Below are 26,780 nucleotides of genomic sequence, written 5' to 3' on the forward strand. Positions count from 1 at the left end.
TACATTGTGTGACAAAGTTCCTCCTCTACCTTGGTGGGTCCTGCGCTTATTGGCAGATTTGCTCGCCTCTCAGATTCACCCTGTGGGTCGGGAAACAGCCCAGAGACCTTCCCCTCTGGTAGAAGCCACAGTCCAGGTCAATTCCTCCTGTGTTTGATCAGGAGTTGGGAGGTTTGGGGGGAACCCAGGCCCGCCCTCTACTCCGGGTTCCAGCCCAGGGCCCTGTGGACTGCTGCTGTCTAGAGTGTGTCCTGGTGCAGTTGCGCGACAGCTACAACTCCCTGGGCTACTTCCCCCATGGCCTCCTCCCACCACCTTCTTTGTCCTCACCACCGGCCCTTCCTCCTGATGTCTAATAATGCTTGTACTTCTCAGTCCTCCAGCACTATGCTTACTCACTCTCAGCTTCTTGGAGGCCTCTTTCTCCCAGTTCCTCACATACTTCCTCTCCTCTGGCTCCCTTTGACCTGACTGGAGTGAGCCCTTTTATAGCATCAGAAGGGCCTTAATTAGAGTGAAGTGCTTAACAGCCTCACCTGTCTCTTAGCAGGTTAATTGGAGTCAGGTGTTCTCATTAGCCTGGAGCAGCCCCTGCTCTGGTCACTCAGGGAACAGAAAACTGCTTATCCAGTGGCCAGTATATCTCCCTTCTACTACTCTGCTGTTCCCAACTGGCCTGGGTCTATCATAATTGACAGAACCAAACCATTCTGTCTCCCGTTTTATTTCTCGCTGTAGCCGGCTGTTCGGAGAGCCAGGCCTTCTGATCACAAACAATATTTAAGTGGCTAACACAGTGTATCTTGCTAGGTTACCACTTGACCGGTGTACCTCTTTCGCTGAATATCAAGGCTCACTCCACCAGAGTTCAGGTGATATCCTTGTTCTGCTTCAGGAATATACTAATTGAGATCTGCAAAGTGGTGATGTGGAGTAACCAACTGATTTATCAAGCTTTAAGCCTTGGACTTAACTACCAAAGCAGATGTCAAGTGTGGGAGTGGTATGACAGTCTTTCTAATGGAGCTGATACTCCCCATGCCACAATCCAGGAAGGGTGCTGCTTGCCAGTCCCCAACAGCAGACTGTAAACTGACATACTCAAAGGAAGAACATAGTTGGTTACCCTATAGTAACTGAGGCTATCCAAACAGTTGTAATCACTGTGGATCTCACAATCTATCTTCGCTTTAGGAGTTCTCAGCTACCATTGAATTGCAAGGGAACTGAGGGATTATCCTGGGTGCTCCTCCTTTATGGCCTTGCACAGGACCATGAGGTGTCAGGGCACTTTCAAGGCCTCAGTGGACACCGCTGTTCAGAATAATCTGATCTCATGTGCATGAGACTCACACTAACAACATCTGGAAGAACCACAGCTAGTGTTATTTTCACAGCCAAAAAACTATTATGTACCCTACAAATAAAAAGTGATTACCAGCACCAGTCCTGTTTTTTGCAGGCTAGAAAATAGATGTCTGTTTCCATTAAATTTAGATACTCCATTTTCACTAAATTCTTTAGCTGTTTCTAGTCTGGTCCTCCTAGTTTGTTTCTTTTGCAACACTTGGAGAAAATTAGATCCAGTTTTCTCCTAAATATATAGTTTTCTTTAAAGAGTTGAATGCACTACTCATTCCCAAATTAATAAAACTAATTAATGTAAACACTGTTGGGGAGACTTTCACCCCAGTTTTGAGTTGGGTCCTGAGACATGGAGAGCGTTCGAAATAGGGCTTTAACCACTTTTGTATCCTCCATTACAGCCCAGAATTTGGAGAGCAGCCCAGAGTAGCCAGAGCACACTGCACTGCAGTCACGTTCCCCCCGTTCCCAGGGGGCACAGCTACATGGGGGCTGTGTGGGAGAGTGGCATAGGGCTCTGTGTCAGCCCTAAGCTGATTGGGTAAGCCCTGAACATCATGAGATTCCCTGGTGAGGAAACCTGTCACTGGAGTGGCATAAAGGAGACAGATCCAAGCCTAACAAGCCACAGCTTGAGTTTTGAAGGATCAAATCTGCAATAAAACAGAATCTGTTAGCTAGTTTTCCCTTTCAGTAAACTTAATACAAGTATGTTCTCAGATTTTAGTTTATAATGTCTTGAATCAAAGAACCCAAAAGAAATCAGTAGCTAAAGAAAATTCCAAAGTTGTCTCCTAATTCTTACTTCCTTTACATTTTCCTGCATATAAGTTATGAAACAAAACACCTACTTAAGTGCCATTGAAATAAACTCAGGGCTGGTTTTGAGAACAGATGCCTACTTTTCATCCACATCATGTGCCTTTTGCTTAACATCTTCCAATTCAGCAAAGCATTGTGTGACTATATCAGGGCCTTAAACTGGAGGCACACAGCGGGGATGAAAAGTAGGCGTATGTTGCATTTAGTGCTATTTTCTTTACGATATTCCTGTATGTAAACCTTTTCCTTTTAAAAAAAATAAAAAGTTTCTGTTGCTGAGTCTGAGATTCCTTTTCTGTGGTAACTGGCAGCAGAACTAATTAAAGATTAGAATATTAGGGCCCCTTATAATTTGTCCTCCTCCTCTCTTTGCATCTTCTGACAAGAACAGTCTCGGCAGAAGTTGGCCAGAAAATGTTTGGAATGTTGAGTCTTCGTGTAGTCTACTTCTCTGCCTTGAGATCCAGCCTGTTACAGCTTCACTGCTTATGTTTCTTGTAGTCTAAATGCATTTGGACCTTCCTGAGATGGTGTTATGGTTGAGTGTACAGAAATAGGTATTCTTGTCTGTTTTGCCTTTTAATAAAATATATAATACACCTCTACCCCGATATAACGCAGACCTCAGGAGACGAAAAAATCTCACTGCATTCTAGGTGAGACCTCATTATATCAAACTTGCTTTGCCCCCTCCAGAGACCCCTGTCCCTAATCACCCCCTACCCGACCCCCCCCCCCCCCGTCCCCTGACTGCCCCGATCCCTATCTACCTGTCCCCGCCCCCTGACAGGCACTCACCGGCAGTGGCAGGAAGTGGACCAGCCTGGCCCCAGTCTGTTCCACTCTGCCAGCTCCCAGCTGCGGTGCTCCACTGGGCCTTGCTAAACCAGGATATGTCTGTACTGGCACGTTTCTGCGCAATAAGTTATACCACTTTTAATAAAATGCTGGAATTAAACCACTGTTGCATGTCCACACTGTGCTCCGTGTGATAGTGGAGTGCATCCACATTAGAAGTGCTTGCAAGGGCAAAGAGAGCAGTGCATTGTGGTAGCTAGCCCACTGTGCAACTGGCTGCAGGGTGCTTTGGGAAGGGTTTGCAATGCATCATGGGGCAGGCACAGCGTCACATGATGCAGGTTTCCCATCCCATTGTTCCATGGGCATCCTACTACATTGCCAGCTGCTTTTCAACTGAACGGGGGTGGGGGGGGGCAGTGTGTGTAACAGGGAGTGTGTGTGTATGCGGGGGGAGACTGTTTTGGGGGACAGAGGGTGTGTCTGCATGCTGTCTTGTAAGTTCAGACAGCAGGAGGAAGCAACCAGTCCTGAGGAGGAGGGGGAAACCACAGCGCGCATACACCCCCCCCCACCCCTCTGTTCAACAGTGGGAGCATGCCCCATTAATGGTTTGCTTTGTGTCCCAGAGCAGATCAGCGAGCATGCAATGGCTGTCAGAAACTGAGCTTTGAAAGGGGAAGGGAGCATGTCTCCGGGACAGCCCAGTTCAAAACAATAGCACAGTGGCCACTTGAGGAATTATGGGACACTTCTGGAGGCCAATTGATTGCTTTCTGTGCTGTACTGTGTTTACACTGCCAATATAGCGCTGGAGCCTCTGCGCTTTAAGACTTACCACTCTCGTCAAGGTGGTTTTTTTGCAGTGCTGCAGCTGAGGAGTTTCTGCACGCTAAGGACTTGGCTACACTTGCAAGTTACAGTGCATTAAAGGAGCCCCGGGCGCACTAGCTCACTACCCATCCACATTGGCAAGGCACGTAGAGCGCTCTGACTCCATGGCTAGAGCGCTCCTGGTACTCCACCTCGGCGAGTAGAATAATGCTTGATGCACTTTCACTGGAGCACCCCAGTGTCAGTGTAAACGAGGTGTTGCATTACTGCGCTCTGATCAGCCTCTGGAAACCTCCTATCATCCCCTTAAGTCAAGTGGCCACTCATGTCATTGTTTTGGATATGCCCTTTGAAAACTCTGTTTGACAGCCAGCATGCTTATCTGCTCCGAGACAAAGCAACCATTACTGTGGAATGCTGTGTGTGAGGGAGAGAGGCGGGGGCAAAGGGGGAGGTCTTCTGCTTTCTGAACTTAACACATCATGCTGACATTCTCTCAGCCCCCCAAAAACCCACTCTCTCTCCCCCCACATACACACTCTCTGTCACACTCCATCCCCCCACCCCCATTTGAAAAGCACATTGCTGCCACTTGCATGCTGGGATAGCTACCACAATCCACTGCTCTCTGTGGACGTTGCAAGAATTGCTAATGTGGCCACGCCAGTGTGCTGTCAGCGGTCAGTGTGGGCAGGTTACAGCACTTTCCCTACTACGCTCTACGAAGGCTGGTTTAACTCAAAGCGCTCTACATCTGCAAGTGTAGCCATGCCCTGAGTGGCGTGGCAGTGTGTACATCTCCGGAGTTACACCGCAGAAAGCTGCTTTACTGTGCAGTAACTTGCCAGTGTAGACAAGGCCTCATAGAGTTGAGCAATCCCCATTGTGTGATGCTTGTGCAACTCTCTTACAGAATTGTATATCTCTTGTTTACAACTCCCTTGCTGATTAATGGTCATTTAACGCCCACCTGGGTGTGGGTCACCTCCTTTGTTGTCACTGGAGAACTACCAGTGGGTGACTCCCAAAGTCACAGCGTATTTCAATAACAACCATACAGCAGAATCTCATAATTTCTTATGCACGAATGATATGCATATTTTGACAGAACAGTGGGTTTCAGCACATCATGACTTTTCGTATGATATCTTATAAGGCATGCTTTGTATGAAATATCACAATCATATATGAATGATGAATATGGGGGTTATAGGGTGCTCTTTTAAGATATAGTGTGACATCATAGCAGATGATAGTTTGGAGGGGAGAAAATGTCTTTCTTTAATTGCTTGCATAATGGAGAATCAGAGTTTTTGGAATTAAGACAGTGCAGTTTGCTTTTTAAATATTTAACCCAAAATGAAGATGGAAATATAGTACAGTTGCAGGAAACTATGCACAGAACAAAAGAGAGACCAGGGGTCGGCAACCTTTCAGAAGTGCTGTGCCGAGTCTTCATTTATTCACTCTAAGTTAAGGTTTCGCGTGCCAGTAATACATTTTAATGTTTTTAGAAGGTCTCTTTCTATAAGTCTATAATATATAACTAAACTATTGTTGTATAAAAAGTAAAATAAATAAGGCTTTTAAAATGTTTAAGAAGCTTCATTTAAAATTAAATTAAAATGCAGAGCCCCCTGGACCGGTGGCCAGGACCCAGGCAGTGTGAGTGCCACTGAAAATCAGCTCGCATGCTGCCTTCGGCACACGTGCCATAGGTTGCCTACCCCTGAGATAGACCATGTCTAAAATGTGGAAGAGTTTTTTTTCTGTGGAAGAGAATTTTTTTTCTGGTGAATAAACAAACTTGGAATAAAAATCTTGAAACTACAAATAAAACGTTCATTTGGCATAGTTGGAACCTTTATTTGAGTTTTTTCCTCTTATAAAGGTAGAAAACAAAATGTAGTAAGCAAGCTGATTAAGCAGACTGTGAACATTTTGTGGATGCTTTAACATTGAAAATGCAGCTTAGTCAGAGAAGCTCATCTGAGTAGTCGCTAAACAAAGCACTAAGTTGTACTGTGTTATAAGTAGAAACTGTTGTTAATGCTGCAGTGACCAGGGTCTGTCAGTGCCAGTGTGTTGGAGCATGTTTGCTTACACCTAGGATTAAAATAGATGTAATCAGGATATCTGAGCAGCTTGTAATAGTCTTATTTACAAACTAATTTTAGTCTGATTTGACTAGGACATCATTATTCATTTCTAATTTAAGTGACTGTTGAGGCAGAGCTATGTGTGCTATAAACTCCATGTAAAATACTGACACTTTTTAACTGAAAGGTGTTAACTATCTATTTTGTGCAACGGATTGTAGTATTTTGTCATGGTTCACAAGTTACATGCTTATATATAAATTCAAATCTATTTTAGCTTAAGACAAAATGAGTGACTTACAGCTGCCCTATTGTAAAATCAGTCTGGAGTTCCAAATCTCTTTATGTAAACAATCTTATGTACATTTTTTTTAAGTGCCTCTGTTTGACTAGTCTGTATTGAAAAGCATTAAAGTGTCTTTAATATCTTTAGAACAAAAGAGATGAACATCTTTTGAAAAAAAGAAATGTCCCTCAAGAAGAAAGTTTAGAAGACTCGGATGTTGATGCTGACTTCAAAGCAGTAAGTTGCTTGATTCTGAATCTGCTTCTAAAACTTAGTTTCTTTGGTAGTCGCTAGAAGACTTTTGTTCTATTATTCACTTGAGTTTGAGTCTTATGTTCATTTTTAAATTGCCTGTAGATTGACAGAAAAGGCAAATTCGAGCAGTTACAACTCCAGTGAAGTAGTGGAGTGCCACTGCTCACCATTACTCAAATGTTTAGTCTAGAATGTTTCAGCATTAAATGTAATTTTAGTAATTTGTTGCTAAATGATCTCTCTTTCTTTTCAAGCAAAATGTAACACTAGAAGCTATATTGCAGGTATGTTAAACTTAATATTTTCAGTTTCTTGAATTCAGAATTTAAGGCTCATTTGATGGATTTCTGAATTTGTTTATTTTTGTATTGCAGAATGCCACAAGTGATAACCCTGTGATCCAGTTGAGTGCTGTCCAAGCTGCAAGGTAAAAAAACCCAGCAACATGCACACAGTGGCTACAAAAATTTTCCTTGATGAAGTTATTTACTCATCTGTCTTACTTAATTTTACAGAAAACTGTTATCCAGTGACAGAAATCCACCTATTGACGACTTAATAAAATCTGGAATTTTACCAATTTTGGTCAACTGTCTAGAAAGGGATGATAAGTAAGTATATATTTTTTCTTTTCCCCCTTTCCTTAAGTTTTATGATTAAAAGGCAGCACTATTTCAGATGCAAACTTATGACCATGGCCATGTATACTGTGGCACAGTGGGACCAAATTCCACAGCAACATTGATCTTGGTTGCTGCACTCTTCCCCAGGCTGCCTGTTTCACTAGCCTACACTTCTGGCTCCCTTCACTCTTTCTGCAAGGTGAACTTCATCTCTGGCTCCACTGAACAGTACAGGGAGCATTGTGCTGCTATCTAACTTCTCTTTGTAGGGAAAGCTGGAGAACAAAAGACAGCTGCAGGCAAGTCCCAGCAGGGCAGAGTTCAGCGGGATATGGTGAATTCCTTGGCACCTTAGAAAAATGCCAAATTCCACAATCACAGAATCATGGAGTCCATGGCTCTGATTGAGGAGTTGGGGCAGTTCATAAACCCTCAGCTATCGGTTCAGACTCTCTTCACTCTCAGGCAGGCATCACTGTTTACACTCACTTTGAGTTTTCAAGGTTACTTCTGCAACCATAAATTAGAAACATTTTTAAATGCAAACAGATTTTGGAGTGCCGTTCTGCAGCTGCAGAATCATAGAATACACAAGACCCTGCTTGTGACTTGCTCAGCAAACGAGCTATTACGGAAATGCCTGGTAACAATTTCATAATTAGGGTTGTATTATAAAATGGGCTATAAGCGCCCATTTTTTCTGCAAAAGTAGATGTCCAACTGGTGTGACATTTCACACAGTTAATTTTTGTCCATTTTCTGTGTAGTTTTTATGGCTTCTTTGTACATTTGTAGAAGGGAGTCTTTGAAATTGGGCTCAGGATGAAATTTTTCCTGGGCAGTTCTTTTTAAATATTATCTACAAAATTTGAGTAGGGATATAGATCTGATGCAGTAGGTAGTTAAAAACTTAAGTTGGAGTTAGGGTCATTTTTAGCTTCTCTTCATGTTATATTTGAAAGTTTATGCACTGTACATACAAACCTGGCTGATGGGGAGAATGAGGAACTGAGTGCACAGAAGCCTGATTGATGGAGGTTGAGTGCATGTAAAACCTCCACCAGAAGCCATGATTTACTGGCACTTTCTCGTACAACAGAAGCAATTATGCACAGCTATTGTCTGTTAGCAGATGCTCTTTTAACCTTTTTGTGTCCACAATACCCATTCCTTTCCTACACCACCTCGAATTAAGAATGAACGTATCTAGGAAGCTATTTCACAAAAAGCTCCAAGAAGCAGTTAGGGTTGCTACCTGTGCAACATACCTGAAACAAATCAGTGAAAGCAAGGAAATGAGAAGTTGTCATCTAATAATACATACCCTGTACTCCTTCATCTAATAATACATACCCTGTACTCCTTCATCTAATAATACATACCCTGTACTCCTCAAACCACAGGCACACATCTTACTATTATCACAACTACCATACCATGTACTGCAACCTTAATTCTGCCCCCTTGTATAAATGCTAGCCCTCCATCACTCCCTTTAACCACAGTCTACACACAACTCTTTACCAAACTATTACTGTGTATTTGGCTGGGCACATGTCAGATGCACCATGTGTGGTCTCAGGGAAAATAAATACTCTATATACACTCATATTCCTAACTGATCCACGGAGCTTCTTTAACAGGCTATATCCCCCTGCTCTTGTTGGTGGAAGTGTGATGGCATTTTACTGGCAATCAGTGATATGGGACAGACCAGTTCTGTGATACTTTTGCACTACAATGCTCTTGTGACAAATTTGTTCTGCAACTTTGTCTTTCATTAATCTCAACAAATAGGATCTGTTGTAGGAGTTCTCGCGCTCTGTCTCTCTCTGAAATGCTCTATTCAATGCCATATCCTCTAACACACCACATGCTAACGGTCTTCCTTTATGACCTTTCACCACTTCTTGGGTCAGCCTCTTTTTCCTTCAGTCTTGATCTTTTGGACTCTTCTTACCTACATAGTTGCCAGGCCTGTGCTTTATATGACCAGACCATCTGTTTGGTCCAGTTATTCTATAATTTAGTGAGCATAAATGAGCTGTTTATCTTAGGCCATCCAAAGTAGTCCATCTAGAGATGGTTATTTCTAAAAATAAGTCAAAGTTGAAACTGTGCTATGTTTTTTTTTCTTCTTTTCAGATTTCTTCTTTTTGAAAATAAGAAATATGCAAATGTCAAAAATGAATATATATATATATATATATATATATATATATATATATATATATATATATATATATATATATATATATATATAAAATACCTTCTAGATCAGCGGTTCTCAAACTTTAGCAACCCAAGGACCCCCATTTTGATTTAAAATTTTGCATGAACCCCCAAGTCGGCTTTTAATTTTCCACAGGTGTGCTCAACCTCCGCTCAGCCCCAGGCCCTGCCCCCACTTCCCAAGGCATCACCCCTGCCCTTCCCCAAGCGCTCCCCATCCCTGCTCCTTCCACCCCCTCCCAGCACCTCCTGCACACCGCTGAACAGCTGTTCCGTGATGTGCAGAAGACACTGGGAGGGAGGGTGAGGAGTTGATCAGTGGGGCCGGTGGCCCTGGATATGACTCACAGACCCCTTGGAGCCATACTGGACTCACAAACCCCCTGGAGTACCCTCATGGACCCTCAGGGGTCTACGGACCCCAGTTTGAGAACCACTGTTCTAAATACTTAAAATATTCTACAGTGAAATTACCAACACCATGTTAGCCAATGCAACTAATGTTTCCTCTACCACTTACAGAAAAAAGCAAAACCAAACCCCACAATCCCCACTGAAAATGTGGCAAAACCAAGGACCCTTGCATCTTGCTTTCAAACATTCACTCTGTTGCACAAAGAGATTATGAGCATTCCATAATGGGTGTTCTGCTGAGAACAGCCTGCTTCTGTTTCCTCACCCCACTTTACAGGACAAACATATTGAGCTGACCAGCCCTAAAAGACTTCAGTTGCCAGGTTAAAACCTGAAATGGTCTGTATGATAATTTAAGATGTTACATGACAGTTATTTTCTTCCCTGTATTGTCAGTATCTGCTTTCACTGTGTACAAACTCTTGTTTTTGAGCCAAACCCCCCACACCAAAAAACCAACAATGTAGGACTGAATTTATGTAGTGATTTCAACAAGGGCAGGGGGAATTAGAAGAAGTTTGGTTATATTTCTGGTATTTGCTCCCTGGGCCCTGTCATGGGCTACAAGCATTGCAGAGGCAGCACACTCATCCCTTGGGGAAAGATAATGGACTTCTCCAACTAATTGAGGAGTGACATGGCAGTGGATGGAATCCCTGGCTAGAAATATGGTGGGGAGGAGTATAGCGTGTGTGGTGGGGAGGGGGAAGAGTGTTGCAGATCTTAAAGATATGTAAGACAAATGCCTGCAGGTTTTGGAAATGTTAAGTACAGGCCCATACTTCCGCACGCTTGTCACTCTCTTGTCCAACCCCTGTCAGCTCCACAGGCCAATCAGAACTGCTTCACGTGATTAACAACTGGTCCCATGGCATGTGGAGCAACTAATGCTCCCTTCCACGTCACTGGAATGCATGGAGTTAGAGCATGCAAAGTCAGAGCAGGCTATGGAGTTGCAACTCCTGCTCCTCCACTCCCCACCCAGTGAAGATCCCCAGTGATGTTACCTTCCCCCTATGCCTCAGAGGGGGACGAAGATCCCCCAGTGCTGGTCTCTCCTCCCTTCCAAAGCTTAGGGGAAGGGTTATTTATATCATGTGTGGGGGGCGGGCTCTGCAGTGTGTGGATCTGTCAAATAGGAGGAGGTGCCTCAGTTGTGGGAGGGGCAGAATCAGTTGGCTTGTTTTCAGTGGTGATCAGTAGTAGATGAGGCTTTGGCAAGTATAATTTTTTTTTTCCCATTCTGGCATCTGGATGCTCGTTAGACCCACCCAAAAAAATACTAGTATTTAAAAAAGTCTTGTGTAGAATTTTTTCCCCTGTTCCCTTAAACGTCTCAATTCTTCTGAAATGTCTAGGGTTTTTTTTGTTTTTTTTGTTTTTTTTTAAAACTACACAGCACAGTGTTAAATTCTGCAATTTCTATATATAGACACAGCTAATAGCTGTAGAGGGCAACCATATAATAGCCTAGCGAGCACGTTTCAAATTATTGCTTGACTTAATTTTTTTTTTTTTTTAAACAGTCCCTCGTTACAATTTGAAGCTGCTTGGGCACTGACTAACATAGCATCGGGCACTTCTGCACAGACCCAAGCTGTGGTACAGTCAAGTAAGTGTTAAAAGTTGCTCATTTTGGGGATATGTGGATGTTGCTGGGTAAAGGTGAAAAGTGTTTTCCATTTGGAAGTTTTATATTAAAACCATGAAAAAGAAATTAGTAGAAAGGTGCTAGAAATAAGAGTCGTGCTTTTGCTTGTAACCCTTAAGGTATTTGCCAACAATGATTAGCATTAGGAAATTGAGGCCTGAGTATGGAAGTTTGAAGAATCATCTTATGAGCATCACAGAAAATGTTAATTCTTTGTCACTCTTGAAAAGATATTTCCTGAAATTGAGTGCCACAGGACTAGAACCAAAAGGCTTAATGAATAATTCTTCCTACTTTAAAAGGATACTATAAATGTTATAGTTTTAAAAATGCTATTAAATACAGATAGCTGCGTTAGGGTTGACCAGTTGAAGTTAGTCAGGAAATGCAATTGTTGAAGATTTCAGTAGCAGCTTTAACATGAGCACACTGTTCAGTTTATATAGAATTCTTGTGCTCATCATGACATCTTTGTGTTATGTCATAAGCAGTGATATATTAAGTTGTGTATTTAAGCAGAATAATAAGAATACGAAATCCATACATATGACACAGCCCAATTAATGGTTTCATATAACTGACCACCGAGAGGCATGAGGGGAACATGTCCTCTCCCAAAATCTGTCTGGATGTCCTGCTCAGCTAATACCTGGCAGGGAAAATGCAAGGGTAGGATCAGTCCAGGTGTCTACTGCACTTTTAAAGGGAGTGGAAGGGAAAGTGACTCAGGTGTCAATAGCTGTATTTTGTTTCAGGAGAGAAAATGAGAATGAAAAGTGCAATGGCTGGAGCTTCTGCTGTTTCCACAGGAAGAGAGGGGGAATAAGAAGCAAAACTGCCCCTGAGCTGCTGCTCTTTTAAGAGGGATGGGGAGTGAGGGAACAAAGGGTGCCTTGCTGCTGTTGTGGAAGGAAAGAAGATCTGCTTTTATCTTGCTCTAGCTCCTGCTAAGGAGCTAGGAGGCTAAAGACTGTTGGCAATCAGAAGAAAACACCAGAAAAGGGGCAGTAGCATTAGGGGCCTCACAAAAAGAGATGGGGACTGATTATTTTAAAGAGGTGAAAACTGATGATTTTATTGATTTTTAGAGGGGCAGATAATGCATGCATTGTAATTTGGAAGACAACATTAATTTTGTTTAGGAGAAGAGGAGAGTTGATTTTTGAGAGGAGATGCATTAACTGGCTTGGTGGGAGAATAAATTTCGTGGGGGAAATTGGTGTGGAGAGATTAATTGAGCTAGAATTTATTTATTTAGGGGGCAAAGATGTGGAGGGAATAGCTGATTAGATGTGACTGAAGGTGAGGTTGAGGGGGGATGGGAATTGAAGGATTTGAATTACTTTCCTGCAGTTTGTCCTGTACCTTCCAGAGGAAAGGGGGGAAGGAAAGGGTAAAAATGGTAACTGTAAGCTGCCCCTCCCTGCCTATCTCCCATGAGCCCAGCTATCCTTTCTGCTGCAGCTTGCGTCTCAGCAGCCATGTTCATTTCTTTCTTTGCATTTCGTTGGGGGGCGGGGGTAAGAGGGTGGTAGCTATATTAGTCTTATAATTAGATATTTTCAGCAGACGGTGGTGGTTTAGCCACAAGCTGCAGCTGAAAGGCCAGCCAGGCTTGTGGCAGACAGGATGTAGAAAGGAACGAAGTCCAAGGAGTGTTTTTTGTTTTTGTTTTAAGTTAACAAATATATTCAGAATATCAACGAAAAGGTATTTTTAATTTTCCCTTGTCTTTCAACTAGGAACTGCTTTTCATAGCCCAAAGGTACATTGCATAAATCCCCCAATCAGTTTTGAACTGTTTTAAATATTAAACTAATGAGAGAAAAAAGGAAAGGAACATAAACTCTGGCAAGTCAAGTGTAAAAGTATATTTGGGCGGGCAAAAAAAGAATTTGAAGAGCAACTAGCAAAAGACACACAAACTAACAGCAAAAACATTTAAGTATATCAGAAGCAGAAAGCTTGCCAATCAGTGAGGACAGTGGATGATCAAGGTGCTAAAGGATCGCTCAAGGAAGACTAGGTTGTTGCAGAGACGCTAAATGAATTCTTTGCATTGGTCTTCATTGCAGAGGATGTGAGGGAGATTACCACATCTGAGTCATTCTTTTTGGATGATAAATCTGAGGTACTATCCCAGATTGAGGTATCAGTAAAGGAGGTTTTAGATAGATAAATTAAACAGTAATAAGCCACCAGGACCAGATGGTATTCACCCCAGAGTTCTGAAGGAACTCAAATTTGAAATTGCAGAACTACTAACTGGGTATGTAACCTATTATTTAAATCAGGGGTGGGCAAACTTTTTGGCCTGAGGGCCGCATCAGGTTTCAGAAATTGTATGGAGGGCCAGTTAGGAGAGGCTGTGCCTCCCCAAACAGCCAGGCGTGGCCCGGCCCCCGCCCCCTATCCGACCCCCCCCTGCTTCTTGTTCTCTGACGTGCCCCCTCTTCCCCCCCCCCCCCCCGGGACCCTGGCCCCATCCATGCCCCTTGCTCTCTGTCCCTTGACTGCCCCCAGACCTCTCAACCCTAACTGCCCCCCCCACTGCCCTATCCAACCCCCCATCTCCTTCCTGACTGCCCCTGGGAACCCCTGCTCCATCCACCCCCACTGCTCTCTGACCGCCCCCGGAACTCCTGCTCCTGACTGCCCCCTGCCAGCCCATCCAACCCCCTATCCACCTCTCCTTCCTGATGCCCCCCCCCAGCACCCCTGCCCCATCCAACCACCCCTTCTCCCTGACTGCCCCCAGAACCCCTGCCCTCATTCAACCTCCCCCTGTTCCCCGGCCCCTGACCACCCCCTGAACTCCCCAGCCCTCTACCCAACCCCCCACCCCCGCTCCCTGCCCCCTTACTATGCTGCCTGGAGGACCGGTGGCTGGTGGCACGGCTGCACCAGGACAGGCAGCCGCACCACCTGGCTGGAGCCAGCCATGCACTGCGCAGCACAGAGCACCGGGTCAGGCTGGGCTTTGCAGCTGCACTACTCCAGAAGCTCACAGCCCACTGCCCAGAGCATTGCGCCTGCGGCGTACTGAGCTGAGGCTGCGGGGGATGGAGGACAGCCAGGGAAGGGCCGGGATGAACCTCCCAGGCCAGGAACCCAGGGGCCGGGCAGGAGGGTCCCACGGGCTGGATGTGGCCTGCGGGGCAAAGTTTGCCCACCTCTGATTTAAATCAACCTCTGTTACCAGATGACTAGAGAATAGCTGATGTGACATCAATTTTTTTAAAAGGCTCCAGAGGCAATCCTGGTGGCTGGTAACCCTAACTTCAGAACCAGGCAAATTGGTTGAAACTATAGTAAAGAACAGAATTATCAGACATCTAGATTAACACAATTTGGGGAAGAGTTAGCACTGCTTTTGTAAAGAGAAATCATGCCTCACCAATCTATTAGACTTCTTTGATAGAGTCAACACACATGTGACATGGTTGAGCCAGTGGATATAGTGTACTTGGACTTTCAAAAAGCCTTTGACAAGATCCCTCATGAAATTCTCTTAAGCAAAGTAAGCAGTCATGGGATAAGAGGAATCAGTAACTGGTTATCAGATAGGAAACAAAGAGTTGGGATAAACGGTCAGTTTTCAGAATGGAGAGAGGTAAATAGTGGTGTCCTCCAGGGATCTGTACTGGGACCAGTCCTATTCAACATATTCAAAAATGATTTTGAAAAGGGGTAAACAGTGATGTGGCAAAATTTGCAGATGATACAAAAATAGTCAAGATAGTGAAGTGCAAAGCTGACTTTGAAGAGCTACAAATGGATCTCACAAAACTGGGTGACTGGGCAACAAAATGGCAGATAAATTCAGTGCTGATAAATGCAAAGTAATGCACATTGAAAAACATAATACCATCTATGCATACAAAATGATGGGGTCTAAATTAGTTGTTATAACTTAAGAAAGAGATCTTGGCGTCATTGGGATAGTTCTCTGGAAACATCTGTTCAATGTACAGCAGTAGTCCAAAAAGTTAACAATGTTAGGAGACATTAGGAAAGGAATAGATAAGACAGAAAATGTAATGCTACTATATAAATCCATGGTATGCCCATACCTTGAATAATGCTTGCAGTTCTGGTCTCTCCATCTCAAAAAAGATATATATTAGAATTGGAACAGGTACAGAGATGGGCAACAATAATGATTAAGGGTATGGAACAGCTTCCATGTGAGGAGAGAGAAAAAAGACAGGGACTCTTCAGCTTGGAAAAGAGAAATGCAAGTTTAGAATTTGCAGTGTTGTCAAAAGTGCAGAGAAGCCATAAAATCCCAGGATCACACCTGCAGTTTTTCTCATGTCTCAGTGCTAAAGCAGCTTTTTCAAGGATTTTGATACTATTCAGTAAGACAGTTCTCATGCAAATTATCCGAACAGGCTGTTTTCTGTCAGGCTAGACAGAGTATATGCAGTGATTTTACAAAAGGTGCAAGACTTAGATGTCAGCTATGTGTGCTCACTGATTTTTCAGTTACTACTTCTTCAATTGTCTTTTTCCAAATCTAGTAATGTCTGTAGTCCTCAGAGTTATTTCCATTCCGGGCGTCAAACTTGATCTATTTTTGCTCCAGGTCCGTTGAAAAGAAAGTATATTAAACTTTACACTTTTTTTTGTGGGGGAAAAACCCTCTAATTTTGTTCTCTAATTACTTAAACAGATTTTTGCAAAAATTCACCTTCTGTTGGAGGGCAGATGTGAAACATTTCATCCCACTTCTAAAAACACAAAAGTTGTGCTATCAAAAGAAATAACACTTACTTGATCCTCCACAATCCAGATATGCTGGCTCCATGTTCCAGCAGAGTTCTTTGGTTGAGCCATTGATTGTAAAGAAAGACAGGCAAGAATATTCCATTTAGGAAAGTAGGACCTTGTGATCCAGGTAGGATTGAATGTCACAGCACCTGAGGGAAGTGAAGTTTTTAGTTGTCAGTGTGTTGGATGTCCCTCATATCTGTTGAGCACTGTTACTAATCTTGAGGCAACTTGAACAAATTCCTTTGCAGTTCGTCTTAAGTGCATGGAATTTTTCCATAGATTTTGTTCATTAATCTGTTCAAATTTTTCGGCTTACCACTACCTCATGTTAAATTATCAAAAATAAAACAATTGTGTCCACTTAGAATTTTTTTATATTGCAAATTTTCTATTTAAAAACACACTTTAATTCTCTTAGCTCTTAATATTTTAATTTTTATAGTATTTTTCTCTTGTGAATGCTAACTCATTCACCAGCATATTAATCAGTTTTAGTTTGCCCAACGGGTCTACATGATAAAGTATGATAGTATGCAAATGAAAACTTACCGTTAAGACTCCTCATGCTTTCAAGGAATGGGTTATGTATGTGGGAGGATATGGATGGCTCAAGGGGAATAGTACCAATATGAATTCTTAAAGAGGTGGTTTTTCCAGGCCATGGTTTTGAAGCACATTGTCAAGGCAGCATGGGAAGCTTGTGTTTCTGCTCTGGTTATGCACCTGGTTTGTGGGTAAATAGAAGATCTCAATTTCCAGGACACTGGACTTTGTACCTTTAACTTAAAATTTTGTTTAAATGTATTGACTCGCACCTTTTGGGAGGGGAGGAGAGCTTAGGTGCGGGGACCATTGTTTAACATTTGGTTATTTTCTGAAAAGAAACATTTTTGAGAATTTATGTATATTTATTTCTAACTTAAATTGTAAGGTCTTAATGTCAGACAAAGTTATGGAATTATATAAATTTTTAATAATAATAGACTAAAGTGTTGTGTACAGTTTCTTCTATGTTCCACTAACAGGGTCGAATCTTTTCATTCTATAGATGCAGTACCCCTCTTTTTGAGACTGCTTCACTCCCCACATCAGAATGTTTGTGAGCAAGCTGTTTGGGCTCTTGGAAATATTATAGGTAAGTGCTAACTGTATTTTTAAAAGTACCTGAAATTAAATCAGGGGACACACAGGAATTTTAGATTCTGACTTTTGAACATTGGCATTACCATATGAGACTATGTTTCCTCTATATTCTCTGGTTTCATATAATTTTCCACATGGCAAGAATCCATATGTATATACTAATTATTAAGTTTGGAGAGTTAGTAACTTCATTTGCTATAAGAAATTTTAATATAAATTTTATGCTTCCTAAAATATTTTTATTGAACAGCAGCTTTTGGTACTAATCTTCTGGTGAGGAAACATAGATTATCAGTATCCCAACATAAGTCATTGCATACATTTCAAGGTTTTCCATCTTTAATGTAATTTTTTTTTTAAACAATTTTCATTTCTGTAGGTGATGGTCCTCAGTGTAGAGATTATGTCATATCACTGGGAGTTGTCAAACCTCTTCTGTCCTTCATCAATCCCTCCATTCCCATCACCTTCCTTCGGAACGTCACATGGGTCATTGTAAATCTCTGCAGGAATAAGGACCCCCCACCGCCTATGGAGACAGTTCAGGAGGTAAATAATTATAATAGGACTGATTTTTACACCTTATCTCTGGGCTACAGGAGGTTTTTTTTGTTTTTTTGTTTTTTTTTTTTAATGCTGCTGTATGTGCTACAAATAAATGCATGTTTCATGATACTGCCTGGGTATTAATTACCAGTTAATAGAAGTATCAAAGTGGTCTATTTATGTAATCTAATTGGAGGTTATAACTAAGCTAATTATACCATTTGAGAGGGTGAATACTGAGTAATTAGTCTTTGGAAAATATGTTGAAATAGACTGTCAAAAAGTGAAGACTGTAGAAAGTGTTAACTTGAAGAGTTAGTTTAATTTGCAGCGTTTCATACTTTCACCAAACAAGAGACTACTATATACAAATAGCTATTCAAATGAAATTACTTTTAATTATGTGAAATGTAAGTAAATTAAGTGGATGTGTCATTTTAATATATATTTAAGTTTTGAGTACTTATCAAAATATATAGTGTCAGTGATATGTCCCCATTTTAAAACTAAAGCACCTGTAAATACTTGACTGCCCAGATATAAAAAAAAATGCAGACTTGAACACCGTTTCAGCCAATTGTAAAAAGAGGGATGCTGTTTTACTGTGGGTTATACTACCAGCCTATTTAAAGCTCTACTTTAGACATCAGAATATATATTTTTTATAGTCTTTTTGAAGCAGTTTGAAGTATCATTTTAGTGCAAAATGAAGTATGATGGAACTTCAGAATTGAGAGACGGTATAAGCAGAACACTTTTGTTTAAAAGTGAGAATGTACCAAACAAGGGTTTATGTATTGTAGTAAGAGTGACTTTGCTTTGGCTCTACACAAATTCATGTAAAAAACATTTTATTTTGATCCTAGTAACTTCCCAAACAAGTGGGGGTTTTGTTGTGCTTACATTTTTATTATACCTGGTAATTTTAAACACAAGCTTTCATAAGTAGTATAGGTGCTGCAACTAGGGATGCTGCTGCATCCCCTGGCTTGAAATGGTTTCCATCAAATACAGGGTTTACATTTTGGTTCAATGGTTCTCAGCACCCCGATAAGTAGCTGGGAAAATCACAAAAATTTATCTTTGCTCTTAAGTTTGCTTATTTTCCTTGAAATTGTTCTCTTCTCTCTCACTACTCCTTTAAAGTATAGTATTGCTGCAACTTTATTTTGCATTTGTACAAAAATCCTGCAAAATATTTAATTTTTTTATGACGTTTGAGTGAATGTCATCTGTTAGGAAACATAGGTGTATAATACATGAATAAATCCTCAAACCATACTGTTCTACATGTCCTACTTTAACTTGCTTTTACACAGCTGATGTTCCTTTGTGATGGACAGGTGCCACTATAATTATTGATAGTTTATTTTTTTCAGATTTTGCCAGCATTGTGTGTTCTTATATACCATACAGATATAAACGTAAGTAAAAATAAGACAAATACCTTAAAATTTTTAGGTTTTGGATATTTTTTCTTTGTTTCTCTAGAGACAAAAATGTTTGTGGATTATATTTAAATGGTAAACCTGTTTTGTATGTTAACCTGAGTATAATTAAGTAAACACACTACTGTCAGTATTTTCATAATGATAGATTCCGGTCATCAGGAGAGTAAAAGGGGAAGCACAAACACGATTTCTGAAATTTAAGAAACCTTTTAACCCTTTACATAGTAACTATATACACAAAAGTTAGCTATTTAGGTTGCCATGTCAAACACTTGAAATTTGTGAGATGCCAGATTTACATTTGCCTGTGCTCCCTTAATTCTACCTCTTGATTGTCCTGTTTCTGAAATGTATGGAGCACAAGTCCTATGTGAAATATAGTTATGGTCTTGTAATTAGACTGTATCATAATATATGTGAAAAGGGGCAGAATTAAATTTGCAAGCGGCCGGCGCCTGGTCCCTGGGGGTGAGGGGGCAGAGGGCTCTGCGCCTCCCTCACCTGTGGGTACTTCCCCCGAAGCTCCCATTGGCCGCGGTTCCCCGTTCCCGGCCAATGGGAGCTGCGGGGGATGATGCCTGCAGGCGAGGGCAGCGCACGGCGCCCTCCCCTCCCCCAGGGGCCGCAGGGATGTGGTGCCGGGCACTTCTGGGAGTGGTGCAGGGCCCGCACCGCCACGGGGGTGGCAATCCCGCAGACCAGATCCAAAGCCCCGATGGGCCCAATCCAGCCCACAGGCCGTAGTTTGACCACCCCGGTCTGGGAGGTGGTTCAGCAGTCCCCTGCACAGTGTGATGTGGAGGTGCTGCCGCTGTTTTGATAATGGACCTGGCTCTTTTGAACGTTCGTTTTCAGTTAATGTTTTAGCATGTTGTCGACATTTCTATGGAACACAAGTGAGAGATGGGAAATTGTGACTTCACAGTTTATAACTTAACCAAACCTAAACAGTAATTCATGGGTCAAAGAAAAAACACCTCTCTGGTTCTGTAAGATTTCTCAGCCAATTTTCAAAGGTCGTCTGCAAGCACAGGAGAGGTGAGAGCTTCTAAAAACAAAAGTTTGCAAGAATCTCTTTAATGGAAAGTATTAGGCACCCTAAATAATAGCGGTCACTACCAGCTCCGTCTATAATATAAATTATCTCTGATCCAGAATGAACCCAGTGAATTAATATGTATGCATATATATTCATGCATCCTTCAAGATTAGGATTAAAGTTTGTGTGTTTACTACATTCACTTATTACTGCAGTGTAGCAATCTCAAATAGACTGCAGTAGCTGTTTAAAAGCACCAAGTAACATTGCACAACAGTTTAGAACAGGAAGTGAATAAGATCTCTTCTAACTAAAATTGCAGTGAGAATTTTAGATAGGAATTGGACTAGTTCTCCAACTCAGTGCTCAGCTCTTAAAACCAACACATGGTCTCTCTTAATATGACCATAAGGCAACTTCTGTCTTAATCAACAGATAGTAACTCCAGCAGTAATCCTCGTAAGGTGCCAGGATTGGTTCAGTTCTGTCTCAAGGGAAGAGAGATCCACCTGCAGAATCACTACGGCCACTTCATCATATAGGATTTAGGATTTCCTTGATTGTCTTCCATTGAAATACTGACCAGGCCCAACTGTACCCAAAAAGTGTTTTGGGTTTTTTAATTAACCTTTCCACCCCCCGCCCCAAGTTGTGAAGAGAACATGTGACACATTTCAACTGTTGATGGAATAAATGACCATCCATTTAACCATTGTAGTTGCCATCATAACATTCTAGCTGACTGTTTCTCCTGGTAGCATTTCTGAGTTCTCCCTATTGCTAAATTGCATGCTCTTTTTAAAAAAAGACTTGTGGAGTGTTGATCATACAATTCAGTTGCAGTCTTACGCTCAGTGTATAAGCTGTCTGTTCTTTTCTGCTTCCTGCAGATTCTTGTGGACACTGTTTGGGCTTTGTCCTACCTAACAGATGGTGGTAATGAACAGATACAGATGGTCATTGATTCAGGCGTTGTACCTTTTCTAGTTCCCCTTCTGAGCCATCAGGAGGTTAAAGTTCAAGTAAGTCTGGTTTTTTATTTCATTGATAATAATTAAACAGGTATGTTAGCAACAAGAAGGTCAATGAAAGTGTGGGCCCTTACTGAATGGGGGAGGCAACCTAGTGACAGAGGATGTGGAAAAAGCTAATTTACTCAATGCTTTTTTTGCCTCTGTCTTCACGAACAAGGTCTGCTCCAGACTACTGCACTGGGCAGCACAGTATGGGGAGGAGGTGACCAGCCCTCTGTGGGGAAAGAAGTGGTTCAGGACTATTTAGAAAAGCTGGAAGAGCACAAGTCCATGGGGCTAGATGTACTGCATCCGAGGGTGCTAAAGGAGCTGGCGGATGTGATTGCAGAGCCATTGGCCATTATCTTTGAAAACTCATGGCGATTGGGGGAAGTCCTGGATGACTGGAAAAAGGCTAATGTAGTGCCCATCTTTAAAAAAGGGAAGAAGGAGAATCCGGGGAACTACAGGCCAGTCAACCTCACCTGAGTCCCTGGAAAAATCATGGAGCAGGTCCTCAAGGAATCAATTTTGAAGCACTTCAAGGAGAGGAAAGTGATCAGGAACAGTCAATTTAGTAGGCCATCAGAAATAGATCACCTAAAGGGTGTCTCCTTTGTTATTTGGTGCATGTACTACCTTGGGTATAAGAAGAAGAGTGGGTGCTGTATATGCTGATACCTAATCCTGGAGATAAGAATGGGACCTTTGAGTGCCAAAATAAACTCAGATGCTATAATCCTCTTTAGTAAAGAAAATTGGTATTTCCCTGTAGAAGGTAGGGAAACCAATCTAGTTTAGCCAGCTCAAAAATATGATGAAATGAGAGGCTCTTTAAGATAAAATTTTCACTTTTAAAAATTTTAGTACTACGAACCCATGGTGCAAAATAGGACCTTTTTGTGGTATCTGTATACTTGTCCTGTTTCTTAGTTCTTATTTCCTTTGGTTCTCCTGAAGTCTTTTAAACCAGTGTACTTAAAAAAAAAAAAGAGTATTTTTAATATATTGTCAGTTGTAAAACATTAATTACTTGACTAATGAATAAAGATCTAGAGCCTACTGAGAGCAATTTGAGAGTCAGTACTTAGTAGGAAGGGGAAAAATGGGGAGTTCTTGTAATGTTGTTGTAGCACAGATCTGAGTTGAATAGCTGTCTGGGAAGATACAGAAAAAGCATGGGAACATTTAAATGTAACTCAAATCAGACCTCTAATTCATTGGTCTTCTCAGTCACTTTCTTCTCTTTCAGTTTCAAATTCCTTAATCTTTCTTTTTAATAACTTTGTAATCTTGCACTCTCCTTGACTTCTGATGGAACTCTTTCACTCAAGAAAATATTTGTACTCTGCCTTTTCACTTTGCAGAGAGGTGGTGCAAGAACTCCACCCTGCTCACTCTCAGCATATTGTTGAGCATGGTATTGAAGATACAATGCTAAATTATATTTTGGGAAATGACTGGCTTAAAAGGGACACTGTCATGGGTTTTTTTGGTTTTTTTTTAGTGGTCCTTGTTTTACCACAAGTAGTTACAATGCATGCAGTAATGTCTTATTACTTTCTTTTCTTCAAATGTAGACAGCAGCACTGAGAGCGGTAGGCAACATAGTAACTGGTACTGATGAACAAACACAAGTTGTTCTCAACTGTGACGTTCTCTCTCACTTCCCAAATCTCCTGACGCATCCAAAAGAGAAGATAAACAAGGTATATTTTGGTTTTATTTTCATTTTTGTTTTGTTTTTAGGTTGACAAAACAAAATATCCCTCCTTTTGTAGCACATGACAAGCAGAATTCCCAACTACTTTTTATTTATTTTATTCTTTTTAACTTTAGGGAACAGTTTAAAGCCTTCCATTAATAACCATGTCTGTATAGTGACCACAAACTATTCTCTTGGAGATATGATTGGCAATTAAACTTAAAGGGACTACTTTAATAAGAGTGGAAAATATTGTCTTTTCAGATAAAAATGTTGCTTCTGTAAAATTTTACAGCTATAAATACCAAAGGTGAGTACAGGAGATGTAGGAGAGATGTGGTTGGAACTCCTTTGCTTCAGATCAACAGGGAAAGCAATATTGAAACCTACACACTTTTTTTTTTTTTCTTTCAGTTTTCACTCCTGGCTGACTTATTGATATAGTGCCAGAGGTGTGCACAGATTTAATAAGACTGTGTGAGCTGGTGGTCTGATCCACCAACGGAGGAAAATTAAACTCACTCACTCACCAGCTGCACAGATCTAGTTCCTTTTTTAGGGCTTTCTTTATTAATTTAGAAACAAATGTAAAGCAACCCAAAACAGATTTACTTCCCAACAGGGCTGAAGATAAAAAGCTATCTCCAGAGCTTCACAGCCCTCCTCAACAGAGGCTTCCCGTTGTGTGCTCTTGCTCGCTGTTCGTGGCCCCCTTCCCAGCCTTCTGCCTGACACATGGAAAGGCATCTCCTAGCTCAGAGGTGGGCAAACTATGGCCCACGGGCCACATCCGGCCTGTGGGACTGTCCTGCCCAGCCCTGGAGCTCCCAGCTGGGGAGGCTGTCCCCCCTCCCTCACAGCTTCAGCTCCCTGTGCCGCCAGTGCTCTGGCTGGCTCCGGCTGAGCTCTGAGCGGCATGGTAAGGGGGCAGGTAGCGGGGGGGGGGAGGGGGTTGGATAAGGGGCAGGGAGTCCTGGGGGGCAGTCAGGGGACAGGGAGCAGGGGGCAGTTAGATTAGGGAGTGGGGTCCTTGAGGGGAGGTTAGGGGTAGGGGGTCCCAGGAGGGGGCGGTCAGGGAATAAGGAGCGGGGGGCGGGAGGCTGGATGGGTTGAGGGTTTTGAGGAGGGCAGTCAGGGGGCGGGGGACAGGCTGTTGGGGGAGGCACAGCCTTCCCTACCCAGCCCTCCATACAGTTTGGGAACCCGATGTGGCCCTCAGGCCAAAAAGTTTGCCCACCCATGTCCTAGCTCCTTGGGAGAGGCTGGGTCTCTCCTATTTGCTCTTCTGCTTAAGAGGCAGAAAACCTTATATCCAGTTACCTCTAGGGCACATGACTAGGAACAAGCATGTGACCTGAAACTACTGCTTCCAGGTGTAAGGGCCCAAGGGCTGTAAGAGGCATACAGGGACACACACATTGGCTCCAGTGCCCTATTGTACATCATTTCTGTTTCAAGGAGCTAGTCATCGAAAGATACTTATGCTAAGTGTAATCTAAGCATTGAAATACAGTACTTTGTATCACTATGTGAGAATTGTGAGTCATCTGCATTGCAGTTAATATTCATAAATAAGTATTATCACTTTCAGTTGAGCCTACAGGAAAAGCAAATATGCCCTTCAAAATATTATAATTACTAGCGTATCACTCATCCAGCACTATAATATTTGCTCGGCCACCTTCCCAGTTTTTGGCCCTCTGGAAAGTGTTTACCTATGCTTATCGATTTAAAGACCGCTACTGTTTATGAGTAGCGTCTCTGTTAGTTCTGCTAAGATGGTTTTCTGAGCCTCACTTGAAGAAAGGGAAGGCCATTGTTGGTAATTGCCCAAAATAAGTGCCATTTTAAAGGGAAGATGGGGTTTTCCTTTTTTGTCGGGGAGGAGACTGAGGTAGAGGGATTTTTTTAAAAGGGAGAAGAGAGCTAAATGCCTTCTACAAGCCCCATTTTTATACCAGGAATAAATCGTACCCTCTACTGCGGCATCTGCGGAGCATCCTGAGACTTCTGACAGCAACTGACATCCTACCAGCTTCCTTTGCAGGATGTGTAGAGCAGAGGGAACCTTAAATGTTGACCACTAATGCCTATCAAACCATTAAAATGTCTCAATATTGCTTAAATAGTCATCATGGAGAATGGAGAAAGTGCCTCTGCTAGGATGGGAGCAGTTAGTTTCCTGCTAATCAAACATCCTGTCTGATGTTACTCAGTATGCAAATTATCTTCTTCATGGGAACGGTCATTCAGGATCTGAAATCCTATTTCCCCCCACTGAGACAGGCAAGGTCAATGCAGCTTCTTCACTCCATATAGCAGAGCGCTCTTGCAAAGCAGACCTATGGCCTTCTGCCCAGCTTCCCTTTTCCTGTCACCGCCTTTGGTGCCTTCAGGCGGATTTGGATTCCTCTGCTTTGAAGAGAAGGGGAAAGACAGCCTGTGCTTCCTTTCCTCTCTCCTTCCAGCTTTTTGTCAGTCAGCTTCCCTGTTGTGTGTGCAGGAAGTGGAGAAGTTTGGGAGTTAATGGGAGGAAGTACTCAAGAGCCTTTCCTCTGCTATGGTTACTTGTGTTTGTTTAGGTGTGAGTGGGGCAGTTTGTGCTCAGTAAACCCTGTCTCAGCCCTCTCTGATTCCCCCTCCACCAAAAAGACAGGTGAATGGAGAAAAAGCCTCCTAGCTTTCAGGATACATACACTTACTCCCTCCCCTGTGTTATCTGCAGAGGAGGTCCCCTGGTGACTGCCCTCTGCCAGTTGCTAGGAGCCCTGAAGAAGTTCTCTCTGACATATAGCTGCAGTTGCTGGTCTGTATCCTACCTACTTCTTGCTGCTCCCAGGAAGGGACTCTAGGAGCTGCTTCTTAGATGTCATGACAAGGAGTGGGGCTTATTTCTGTCTTTATTTAAAGGGGGCCATAACCCCCTGCTTAAAAAAATGAACAGCCTACATTTGGAAGCTAGTAACCCTGAAGAGAGTGAGGCTCAGGATACAGCTGCTCCCAGGAAAGAACCATATGAGCTCTTTATTTTGAGCTTTGAATTATTTTTCCTTTTACAAAAGGACTATCTGGTAGTATTCTCTGAATCTGCTATGGGAGTTCTTGGTAACTCTTCCCATACAGCCCTTTTCTTTTAACAAAGAACTGTGTGATTTCCTTGAGACTTGGTTCTGCTGCTGAATCACCTGGAAAAGATAACTGAGCAACATGAGGATTACCTGTCTGCCCAGTGGGGGGGGGGCTTGAATGAATTGCAACACCACTCCCTGGTCCAAGAAGACAATGGAAATAGGAACTGAACCCAGGTCTTTTTTGTGCCAGTGCAGAAGACCACCACTGATTAAACTATTGGTTATTTCATTTTCTTAGGATGAGGGTCTTCTGTTCATTTCTAGTTTTATATGCAAAAGTCAGAGATTAAAACTTCTCACATCTGAGTTTCAATAAACAGTATAAGCAAACCCCTCTCCTCCCTCCCCTGCATCCCCTAAGTAATTGAAAGCATATTTGAGCTAAAATCTGCAGGCAGGCCTCTGGATTCTCTGACTCAGTACAGTTTTATTTAACTAAATATGACAATAAATACAGGTGGTCAGATCCTTAATTATACTAACTCTAGCAGTGCAAAGATGACAGAAAGTGGGTTCAAATATAACTGCAAAATGTACTGGGGGGCCTTAGTGTAAATGAGACTGGTCCAGTGGATAATGTACTAATTGTATATTTAA

The 26,780-nt window shown here is 42.2% G+C and overlaps 1 protein-coding gene across 2 annotated transcripts in view; it reads left to right on the forward strand.

Annotated features, from left to right (window-relative positions):
* The window catches only part of KPNA3 (karyopherin subunit alpha 3), an 85,130-nt gene that overhangs the window by 49,668 nt on the left and 8,682 nt on the right, over window positions 1-26,780 (forward strand). For both annotated transcript variants that reach the window (XM_039503942.1, XM_039504004.1), the window contains exons 3-12: window positions 6,352-6,441; window positions 6,714-6,743; window positions 6,834-6,886; window positions 6,975-7,070; window positions 11,255-11,340; window positions 17,204-17,290; window positions 17,678-17,847; window positions 19,224-19,268; window positions 21,225-21,356; window positions 22,928-23,056. In XM_039503942.1, the coding sequence (XP_039359876.1) occupies window positions 6,352-6,441; window positions 6,714-6,743; window positions 6,834-6,886; window positions 6,975-7,070; window positions 11,255-11,340; window positions 17,204-17,290; window positions 17,678-17,847; window positions 19,224-19,268; window positions 21,225-21,356; window positions 22,928-23,056 (918 nt within the window). The remainder of the gene's footprint in view (window positions 1-6,351; window positions 6,442-6,713; window positions 6,744-6,833; window positions 6,887-6,974; window positions 7,071-11,254; window positions 11,341-17,203; window positions 17,291-17,677; window positions 17,848-19,223; window positions 19,269-21,224; window positions 21,357-22,927; window positions 23,057-26,780) is intronic.

Source organism: Mauremys reevesii, linkage group 1, assembly GCF_016161935.1.
Source record: "Mauremys reevesii isolate NIE-2019 linkage group 1, ASM1616193v1, whole genome shotgun sequence".
In the NCBI taxonomy this organism is placed as follows: domain Eukaryota; kingdom Metazoa; phylum Chordata; order Testudines; family Geoemydidae; genus Mauremys; species Mauremys reevesii.